The 12051-nt window shown below is 30.6% G+C and overlaps 1 protein-coding gene across 1 annotated transcript; it reads left to right on the top strand.

The window, feature by feature from the left end:
* Positions 1 to 146: 146 nt before the first annotated feature.
* LOC111428162 (DNA replication helicase/nuclease 2) lies at positions 147 to 12007 on the top strand. The gene is made up of 11 exons (XM_023063578.2): positions 147 to 296; positions 356 to 851; positions 905 to 1121; positions 3835 to 3980; positions 4033 to 4175; positions 4235 to 4419; positions 4477 to 5063; positions 5113 to 5295; positions 5568 to 6339; positions 8802 to 9179; positions 11339 to 12007. Exons 2-11 carry the CDS (start codon positions 364 to 366, stop codon positions 11936 to 11938), a joined length of 3699 nt encoding a protein of 1232 aa, XP_022919346.2. The 5' UTR covers positions 147 to 296; positions 356 to 363; the 3' UTR covers positions 11939 to 12007.
* The last annotated feature ends 44 nt before the right edge of the window (positions 12008 to 12051 follow it).

Raw genomic sequence — 12051 nt, forward strand, 5'->3', positions numbered from 1 at the left:
TGATTTCGGTTTAAAATTATATTTGTAAGGGTATATGGCTATCTTAATTTTTGAAATAAACTTTATTTTTAACTGTTTTATTATTTATTTGGTGGGTTGTTATATGTTAATTATATATGAGGGTATAAATAAATTATTAATAATAAAAGAGATTTACTAAAATGTTTATTTAGTGTTAAGTTGGCGCATAAATGTCAAATAAATAACCGGGAAAATGTTTGGATGAAGAAAAGTTAGGTTAATTTAAATTTGTATTTGTTTAAAAGGAAAAAAAATTATTTAAATATATTTAAAAGGTACGTTTTTTTGTAAGTAATGTAATCTTTGTTAAATAATAGTAACTTTTTTATGGTAGAGCTAATTATGATTGATTCCGAGGAGGATATGGTACCAGCAACTCCGGAAATAAAAAGTAGAAAGATAAAAGTAAAAGTATTAAGCCCAAAAAACGAAAACGAACATATTGATAATAAAAAAAGAACAATATCTCCATCATGTAGTAATCATAACTTAGAAAAGAAATTTAAGAAAGCTCAAATTGAAAATGCGGATCCTCTTACGATTCATAAATGTTTAGAGAAATCACCAATTTTAACAAAACGCTGGCCAGCTAAATCATCACCTAGAAAATCACCTAAAAAGATTTCCCCTAAGAAAGCACGTTCACCTAAGAAGAAATTATTTGAGACAACTCACGATGTAAATATGTTTAAAGTTGAGGTGATCGATAATTTTGTTAAAGTAACACCAAGTAAATCAAGTTGTGCACCATCCTTGTCGCCTAAAAAAAGAAGTTCAGAGAAGAAACAAAGTTCCATTTTACAATATACCTCTCCATCTTTATCATCTCGGTACAAAAAATTGTTTTTGGATTGATTTTATTGATTGTAATTTTCAAATTTAGGTTTCAAACGGAAATGAAAACACCTCCACAGGAAAAAACACCAAGTAAAAATATAACACCATCAATGTCACGAGTTAAAGTTAAATTACATTTCGAAAAATTAAATTGTGATGATTTAATTGAAAAGAATTTAAAGATTGAAGTAAAAAATGAATATATGGAATTGATGGGGGATGATTTTTCTGATTTTTTCGAGGACGATGTGGATTTAAAACTGGTAAAAATGATTTTTTATTTATTTTTTTTTGTATTATTCAAGAATCATTGTGAGACGTGACGTCACTTTCTGTGACGTCATCGACCGTGCTAATACTGCCTCAATAAAGTCTCTGTACCACTTCCAAGGTAATGAAAAACTCGTTAGGATTGATAAAGAAATGTAAAGAATTCGAATTGTAACATTTATTTCGTGTTGTCGTATTTTGCGCTTTATCCTATCCCATGATCTATGGGATTGAGATCTGGGGATTGTGGAGGGGTATGTAATTGATGGGGAACATTATACAGCAGCCATAAGCGCACAATTTCTGTGTTTCTGTGTTCATGTGCTTGGGGTCATTGTCTTATTGAAAATGATCTGGCAATCCCAAAATTTCTAGCACTTTCTAATAAATTATTTTTTAAAATATCAAGGTAATATATTTATCCATGATTCCATTTATAAATGTCATTGCCTGCACCAGCAGCTGACATACTCCCCCACAACATAGCACTACCACCTCCATATTTTGCTGTTGGGCACAAATTTTCTCGTTTGAATGTATTTCTTTGCAAATTCCAGCCGTTTTATACGGTTCTTTTGTGATATAAAGGGCTTGTTCCTAGGTATGCAGCCATGATATCTACTTTTGTAGAGAACATTTCGAATTGTTTATGCACTTACTTGTCTTTTGAGATACAGAATTTAGTTCGTTAGCGATTTTGGAAGCACTCATCTTATTATTCATCTCGAACACTCAATACTCTAGGACGCTCTGTACGAAGCTGTATTTTTGTGGACCCCTTTTTATTGTAATTTTCTATAATGTACATAGACGAATGTGCTTTTTTTTACAATTTTACTAATTTCACCTAATGATTTCCCATCTTTTCGTAAACTAACAATCAAATCTCGAATGCTTTGTGAAATTTGGCGGTTTCTTGTACTCATTTTTAATAAATATCCAAAAATTGAATGGCACGAATACGACATCAAACTACAGTAGTCTTTTTGCGAGAACATACACGGCTAGGGACTTGTTGTGCGTAGAATTTACGCTTTCTCTTGTATTTACTTTTTTATAAATCCCAAAAACGTTCAATTTGGAAATAAATGTTACAGTTCGAATTCCTTACATTTCTTTATCCTAACAAGTTTCGGGTGAAGTTATGGGTTCATATTTTCAGGTGAAATACGGTTGTTTCTTAGGTTTTCGACGCACATGTCATTGTTTACCATCTATAAATTAAAGATAGCCTCTTTAAACGTTACATTCGGATCCACCCAATTTACTGATTTATATCAGAATTTTGTGTAGAAATTCCACCTCGAGTTAGGTTAATTAACATTTAAATCAGTGCGAATTTCTCAAATGTCGGGTTGGGATGGAGCGCACGGCTAAATCCAATACTTTCTAGTTCTAGTTTTACACTAGCACTATCACTAGAACTGACACAAGACCTAGAACTAGAATCATTCGGGTTTAGCAGCACGTTTCTTAAGACGTTTTTAGAGTATTAATTAAAAATGTTTTAGTTGAATTAAATTTTTGAATTAATCTAAAGTTAATTAATGTTATTATTAATAGATGGCGCCACTTAATAAATGTCAAAACTAATTTATTTAAAAAAAGATTAATTAAATACCTTTCTTCTGGTAATATAGTGTAAATACTACTAATATCTTTATAAACATGTTGCAAACTCTCCAAATCCAATAAAATCCAATAATTAGTCCAATGTATGAAATTCAGTTATGTAGATGACTCAAAACGCTTTTGCTAATCTCTTTTAAGCTCACATTCGAAGATGAATCATAATTTTAAATACATTTTTATACATTATACTAAATTTGATAAGTTAAATGAATTTGCGCTCGTTGTGGCATAAGAATCAATGTGGAATGGTGGGTTTTTGTACCGATCTTGAAGATTTCTTTCTAATTCGACTATTATTGTTGTGTGATCGATATATGTGACTATATATGTGATATACGTCCAATTAGATTTAGATTTGATAAACATTTCCTTTGCTTTTCTCTGCAATTTGAAATTATAATGTTGTTGATTAAAGTTTTAATAGATGGCGCTACTTATTAAATCGCATTATACAAATATGTACATTAATTTTTTTTTTAAATACAATAATTATTTGATAAATTTATCTAAATAATGTTATAAGTTATTATTTTTAATTAAAAATGTTTTAATTGAATTAAAATTTGGAATTTATCTAAAGTTAATTGATGTTATTATTAATAGATGGCGCCACTTAATAAATGTCAAAACTAATTTATTTTAAAAAAGATTAATTAAATACCTCTCTTCTGGTAAAATAGTTAGCCGTCTTGAGAGACGTGCGACTAAACCCGAATGTTTCTAGTTCTAGGTCTAGTGTTAGTTCTAGTTTGAAATATATTTTGCGTTAGATTGTGGTATATTTTTATTGAAAGAAAAGTAGTTCTAGGTCTAATGTTAGTTTTAGTGACAGTGATAGCTAGCGCTAGTTAGCATAAGATATCACTATGTTGTATATTTTTATTGCACTAAAACTAGAACTAACAAAACGTGACGTCACATCGAAACTTTAATGCGATTTTTCGATATGTTTACTTTTCCACACTTGCTTTTTATTTTTTATTTTTTTTGGGTCATTTCACATTGATTTAAAAAAATCGTCGATTTTTAAGCCACATGATTCTTGAATTTTTTTAATAATTTAATTTATTTTAGCCTGAAGAAATATACTCATTAGATTTAAGCCAACCTCAACATTGTAAAGTATTAAGTTTTAATAAAATAGATAAGAATAAAATGGAGATTATCGTTAAATCGACTAAAAGCGATGAAAAAGCTAAATGTGTTTTAGAAGGATTTTGGCAAGTTATTTGAAATAAATTAATGATGATTCATCATTTATTTATATTTTAGGATCCACACAAACTTCGATGTTAAAGCGGAAATTTATTTACAAGGAATTAAATTAAATAACGAGCCATTTTGGAGGGTTACAAACAAGGAGGGTTTATTAGTTTATGAACCTAATCTTTTAATTTCAAGCACCTCCGTCGTTGGTATATTTTCCGATATTTTCTTTATTATAGTAATTAAATGTTTGCGTTTAATTTTATAGGGGCATTATTTTGTAAGAGAAGAGCCGTTTTTAGGACATATTTCGCCGGATTTGAACCCGAAAATAAAGTCATGATAATTGGAGTTTTAGTCCATAGTTTATTACAAAACGTTTTAAAATCAAAAGCGAATACTCTACGTCAAATTGAGACTATTTTAAAAGCTTTATTAACCACGAAAGATTCAGTAAAATTAAAAATTAATTAGTCCAGCGATCAAAATAATTCTTTTTATTACTTATAGGTTAAAATGCTTTATCGAACATCTTTAACTTTAGAAGAAATCAAAGAAGAAATCTCAACTTTTATACCGAGAATATTAAAATTTATACAAGTTTATTTTTTCGATAAAACCGATACAAACATAAATAATTGGAAAGGTCATATTGATTCCATTAAAGATATTGAGGAAAATATTTGGTGCCCCGAATTAGGTATGAAAGGTAAAATCGACGTCACATTAAAAATCGATGACGAGAAAATGATGCCGCTTGAGATAAAAACAGGAAGAACCACCGTTTCTTTAGAACACCGAGGGCAAGTTATGATTTATATAATGATGATGCTCAAACTCGGTTATAACGTCTCATCAGGGTTATTACTTTACTTAAAAGAAGGCGATTTAAAAGAAATTAAAATCAACGAGAGCGAAAAGCGCGATATTATTCTACTTAGAAATGATTTGGCGTATTTCCTAAAACAAAGAGTACAATTAAAAAGAAACGATAAAGACGAGAAAACATTAGAATCTATGAAATTACCCGAACCAATTCATCATCACAGCGCTTGCGGAAAATGTCCTTATAACATTATTTGTTGCGCTTATTTAAGGTTAATAACTCAATTTTTGTGGTTTATTAATTAAAAATAATCATTTTAGTAAGGAAAATTATGATTTATCTTCGAATATGAACTTAAAGGAGGTTAGCAAAAGCGTTTTGAGTCATCTAAGTGAATCTCATATTAACTATTTCATACATTGGACTAATTTATTGGATTTGGAGAGTTCGCAACATGTTCATAAAGATATTAGTAGCATTTATACTATTTTACCAGAAGAAAGGTATTTAATTAATCTTTTTTAAATAAATTAATTTTGACATTTATTAAGTGGCGCCATCTATTAATAATAACATTAATTAATATTTGATAAATTCAAAAATTTAATTCAATTAAAACATTTTTAATTAAAAATAATAATTTATAACATTATTTAGATAAATTCATCAAATAATTATTATATGTTAAAAAAAAATCTATTTATTCGTATAATGAAAATTAATAAGTGGCGCCATCTTTTAACTTTAACTTTTACATTATAATTTCAAATTGCAGAGAAAAGCAAGGGAAATGTTTATCAAATCTAAATCTAATTGGATGTATCGCCGATGCAGATGGATTTTATAAACACACATTTAAGAAAATCACCGAAACAACGACATTATTAATCTCAGGTTTAAACGAAAGCAGCTATGTGGTTATAAGTACTAATGAAAGACCGGCCGTTGCATCAGGATTAGTCACATATATCGATCACACAACAATAATAGTCGAATTAGAAAGAAACCTTCAAGATCGGTACAAAAACTCACCATTCCACATTGATTCTTACGACTCAACGAGCGCAAATTCGTTTAATTTATCGAATTTAGCGCTTTTACTTGAAGATACGGAAACGTCGCAACGTCTTCGCGATTTAATTATCGATAAGAAGCCTCCAAATTATTTAAAGAAATTACCAAGAGTTGTTGCGATGAAAGCGCCGCCGATTTTACAACGATTAAATGCGGTGCAACAACAGGCTGTTTTAAAGGTGCTTACCGCCGAGGATTACGTTCTTATTAAAGGGTTACCAGGGACGGGAAAAACCGCTACGATTGTTGCTTTAGTTGAGTTATTAACGGAAATAGGAAAATCTGTGTTAATTACGAGTTATACACATAATGCTGTGGATAACGTTTGTTTACGATTAAAAAGAAGAGGGGTTAAAGTGTTAAGATTAGGTTCCCAAGGAAGGATCCATTCTGATTTAATTGATATGTCCGAATTTGAGTTAACTAAGAATTGTCAAAGTGTTGAGGAGCTTGAAAAAGTTTATAACGAGGCGGTACGTTAAAAATGATTGTATAATTCAAGAATCATCATGTCAAAAACGCATATTTTCGGGTGAAATACGGTTGTTTCTTAGGTTTTCGACGCACAACGACTAAAATGTCGTTGTTTACCATCTATAAACTAAAGATAACCTAAAATCTATACCTGATGCCCTATCCTCCTCTTAATTTATTGGTTCCTGAATGCTAGATACTGTTAGAAAAAGACTAATTATTGCTACCAGAAGATTAAATACTGCTAGTAAAAGACTAAAAACTGCTTGGAAAGAGGAAATACTATTTCAACAAGTTACCTACTGTTTTCAAAATAATACCCATTGCTTCCAGAACGCTAAACACTGCTGTTAAAGGTTTTGACCTACTTGGACAGGCGGAATAGTGCTTCCAAGACTACAAACTGATTGGAAAGACGAGATACTGCTTCCATAAGACTACTTACTGCTTTCAGAGCGCTATATAGTACTAGAAAAGATTACTACCTGCCTGGAGAAGACTAAATACTGCTAGGAGAAAAATTATTTGTTTGGAAAGACAAGATACTGTTTCCAAAAGACTACTTTCAGAATGCTAAATATTGTTGGAAAGAGTACTAATTGCTTGGAGAAAGCTAGAAATTCGTTGGCAAAGACTATTTAATGCTTTCAGGAGACTATATACTGCTGCCAAAAGACTACTAAGTGCTTGGAGATTACAATACTACTGGCTGAAGACTATTCTTCTATTGAGTGGTATCGTTCTGTGTCCCTTCCATTACAGATTTAAAAATTGCTGCTACAACACTCGATTCTTTGTCTCCCAAATGCGATATATCTTTTTAGATGCGGGTAGTGCACCTCTCTTTAAACGTTACATTCGGATCCACCTAATTTACTGATTTATTTCAGAATTTTGTGTAGAAATTCCACAGGTTGGACATGGAGCAAAGAGTGGGTTGTAAATTCCGGGTTGGGTTAGCCGTGCGTCTTCAGATACCTTCTAGTTCTAGTGTAAAACTAGAACTAACAGAGAGACGTGCGGCTAAATTCAAATGTTTCTAGTTCTAGGTCTAATGATTGTTACAGTGATAGGTAGCGCTAGTTAGCATAAGATGTTGCATATTTTTATTGCATTAAAACTAGAACTAACACTACACCTAAAACTAGATAAATATGTCGTGTTTGTACTCATTTTAAAGGATTTTTGATGAAGATTATTACAAATATGTCAAAATTGAGATTGACATTTTAAATCTGAAGTTAGTTATCATATAATAGACAAATGGACAACTTCATGGTGTTCTGTCATGATGTATTCTTTATTAAAACAACCTTTAAAATGAGTCCAAACATGACGCACTTATCTCAAAAAACCAAAAAGTTCGAACTTTCAACTTTTAATTTTGACATATTTGTCAACTTCATAAAAAATCTTTTAAAATGAGTCCAAACTCGACATATTTAACTTTAATATTAATGGAAATACAATCACTTCCGGTTTGAAACGTCAACGTCAATTTTGACATATTCGTCAGTTTCATTAAAAAACCTTTAAAATGAGTCCAAAGATGACGCACTTATCTCAAAAAGCAAGAAAGTTAGAATAAAAACGTTAAACGCGAAGTTAGCAACAATAAAGATAGCAATTTGATTTTTAAATATTAATACCAACCTTAATTTTTGATTTTTTTTTATTATATTTTTGTTTTTGTGATAAATTTTAAGACATTTTATAAAAATTACGAATTTGTCAAAATGACATTGACATTTCAAAACGGAAGTTGCTTATATCTCGAGTAATATTGGAATTAAACGTATTATGTTTGGGCTCATTTTAAAGGATTTTTCACGATAATTACAAATATATCAAAATTGACGTTGACATTTCTAACTGGAACTTCATTAATATTGAAGATAAATATGTCGTGTTTGTACTCATTTTAAAGGATTTTTAATGAAAATTACAAATACGTCAAAATTGAGGTTGACATTTTAAATCTGAAGTTAGATATCATATAATAGACAAATGGACAACTTCATGGTGTTTTTTTATGATGTATTCTTTATTAAAAAGAACTATTAAAATGAGTCCAAACATGATGTTGCTAGATATCACTATGTTGTATATTTTTATTGCACTCAAACTATAACTAACACTAGACCTAGATCTAGAAAGTATCGGGAAGTTCTAGTTTTACACTAGAATCATTCGGGTTTAGCCGTCTTGAAAGACTTGCGACTAAACACATTAAAACATTAAAAAATTGCTACAAAACGTGAAGTCACATCGAAACTTTAATATGATTTTTCGGTATGTACTACACTTTTCCGCACTTTCTTTTTATATTTAACGTGTTTTTTTGAGTCATTTCACATTGATTAAAAAAGAATTGTCGATTTTTAAGCCACATGATGATCCTTGAATTTTTCCATGATGATTATTTCTATAATTACTTAATTATTTACTTAATCTTTTTTAGAAAGTTTTAGCCGTTACATGTTTGGGATCAAAACATCCCGTTTTGAGTAAACGTACCCTCGATGTTTGTTTGATCGATGAAAGTACTCAAGCGTTACAATGCTCGTTGTTTAGGGCTTTATCGGTTTGTAAGAAATACGTGTTTATTGGAGACCCCAATCAATTACCTCCGTTAGTTAAAAGTGAAGATGCTCGATTAAAAGGAATGTCGGAGACGGTGTTTGATCGCCTACAAAGTGATGTTGGAATGGTTACTTTGAATATTAATTATCGGATGAATGCTACTATAACGGATATAGCTAATAAGTTTATGTACGATGGGGAATTAAAGATTGGAAAAGATTCGATTTCAAATGCAACGCTTAATTTTGATACATCGGTAAAAGAAAAATTAATTTAAGACGTTCGCTACCGCGCCTTCTGCAATAGTTTTTTCCCGTGTACCATTCGTAGTTTCTTTGATTTCGAGATTCAGGTTTATGTTATTTACATGTTGGTTTATTGACCAGTTTACTGGACTTTGAATTTCTAAGTTTTGCACCAACGTCCAGTCAACTGGACACACACCTAAATTTCTTCAAAGTCTCTATTTTCTTTTTCTAAATACAACGTAATCTGCTATACAAACCAAAATGAATACTACACCTACCCCAAAATATTACAAAACATAATTATTGTGCACTGTGCCAAATTGTGAAGCATGGCTCTATGCAATAACCAGGGTTTTTTGGACATATCGGGCTGTTGTACCAGGATTTCTTGTAAAGTCCACCTCTGCTACACTGATGACACATATCTATGTGGAGGGAACTGTCTTCAGATAATGGAATTCTGATTGTTGGTCTGTGGTATCAGCATATCCTTTATAACTTCTTCTCTGAACCTCAAGAGATCAATTTTGGTTGTAATAGGCATTCCATATTGCAATATTTATAAGATGAAACAATACTTCTGTAGCATCTTCCCATCATCTGGTCTGATCTGTCTATCTCGGACATGTACTTATTGTAGGCGAGAACACACTCTGGTTTCATTACTTGTTTTCCTTTTCTATTCGTTGCTTTTACCATTCGGTATGCATTGTTAATATCATAGCCACCAATCTCTTGTCGTTCGAGTGTGTAACTAACACTGGACCTTTTCTTTTCCATACAGCTTCTCCTTTATTAATTTTTTCTTGAAATAATTGTTTCGGATTTCCCTTTATAAAGTTTCTACAAGTTTCGTCTTCCTTTTGATCAAATATTTTGCTAGACACACTAGTGTAATAATTATCAAGGTATATTTCATGCCCTTTATCCAAATAGTCTTTTAGTAGCTCCGTTACGACTGAAAAAGTGTGGGAATGCTCTTGATGATTGTCTATTATACTGCCTTTTCCAGTATAGACAAGTATATTCAAAACAAAGCAATCAAATGTGGGAAGCTCATACAGCTTTATTCCGTACTTATGCTTCTTGTTCATAATATACTGCCTAATAATTAACTAATTTAACTTCTGATGGAATAACATCTGAAATTAATGAATTTGTAGAAATTATCTGCTTTGTAATTTCTTCAAATGGTTTTAAAACATTTATTGTTGTTTCTAACAAATTCCATTGATTTGTTGTAAGATTAAGTGTGGTATTATTTTCTAATAAATATATAATTAAACATCTTTTTAGTTCGAGCAGTCGTTCTAGCATGTAGAGGGTAGAATTCCACCTGGTTGGTACGTCTTGATGTTTTTGGCGTCATGACCAAATCATTCTGAATAGATTTTAGTTTATCACATGATAACGAAGAGTGATTAAAATATGTAACAATTTTTCTGGCACAAGCTATCATATCTTATATAGTCCTCTGCGAAAAAATGGCATCCATTACTACAAGCTGCAGTGAATGAATAAAACAACTTTCGCTATCAATTTTGGCATCTCTGCAGCCGTTAATCACGTAACATTATTGTAATTTGCTTCAATTGTATGTCCCATAATTGAGTTATATTCAAAATTTTATTTGCGACTACCATTTCAGTATGACTTTCTGGAAAGCTGTCTCAATTCAGCCAATGTCCTGTAATACTTATGATACTATTATTGTTTTTCGAACATGTCCAAATATCAGAATTTAACGCTATCTATTCCAATTAAGACAATTTTTTTTTTGCAATTTCAGTCCATAATAAGTCATAAATATCAGATAGATCATCTCAGTTATTTTGACAGCAATTTTTTTAGCTCGTGGATCGTTTATACCTCAAGGTTTATTTTTCTCAAGTTTCTTATCTTCAGTTTTGTTTTCTTGGTATTTCTTATATTTATCTTCATGGTGTCGTTTTAAATGAAGTAGTAACGGACTAGTAGATACTGCTTTTCCTTTCACTCCTCTTGATATTTGTTGCTTGCACAATTTACAATTACCTTTTGTTTCATCACTTTAATTAATGTTAAAATATTCGCCACAGCACGAAAAACCTCTTCGTCCAATAGACTAGACGCGCCGGTAGCGAACGTGTTAAATAATTTTTTTTTAAATAATAAATTTTTCTTTTAGATACATAATATAACCAAGAAAAAATGGATCTTAGAAACACTCAGCACGAAATTAAAAGATTCCGTTAAGATATTAGACACGGGAAAAACCCACTTGTTAAATTACAATTTCAATTTCTCCGAAAAACTTTCTTCTAACGATGAATTAAAGTGCTCAAATCTTTATGAAACTGCGATTATTTATAAATTAATTAAAATTTTATTAAAACTTGGAATTCCGTATTCAAATGTAGGGGTTATAGCACCTTATCGCGCGCAAGTAGCTCAATTATCAAGCGTTTTGGTTGAAACTAAAATAGATGTGAGCACTGTCGATCAATTTCAAGGGCAAGATAAAAGCGTGATTATTTATTCTTGTACCAAATCAACGCCTGATTTAAAAATAACAAAATTTGATATATTGGAAGATAAGAGACGGTTGAACGTTGCTTTAACGAGAGCTAAACATAAATTAATTATAATTGGTGATGTTGAAACCGTTGGGAAGTATTCAACTTTTGGGAAATTGTTTAAATTTGTTGATTCTGATAATTTTATTAGATTGGAAAATGGAAATTTGGATTTTGATTGGGGAGAAGTTGCCGATTTAAAATTGGAATGAGTTTATCACATTTTTTTAATTATTTTTATATTTATTTGTAACTTAAGTTATAATAAAAGTATAAATAAATACTTTTTTTTATTAAAAAATTAACAAACCCAAAATTAAAAAAT

The sequence above is a fragment of the Onthophagus taurus genome, chromosome 1 (genome assembly GCF_036711975.1).
Source record: "Onthophagus taurus isolate NC chromosome 1, IU_Otau_3.0, whole genome shotgun sequence".
NCBI lineage: Eukaryota > Metazoa > Arthropoda > Insecta > Coleoptera > Scarabaeidae > Onthophagus > Onthophagus taurus.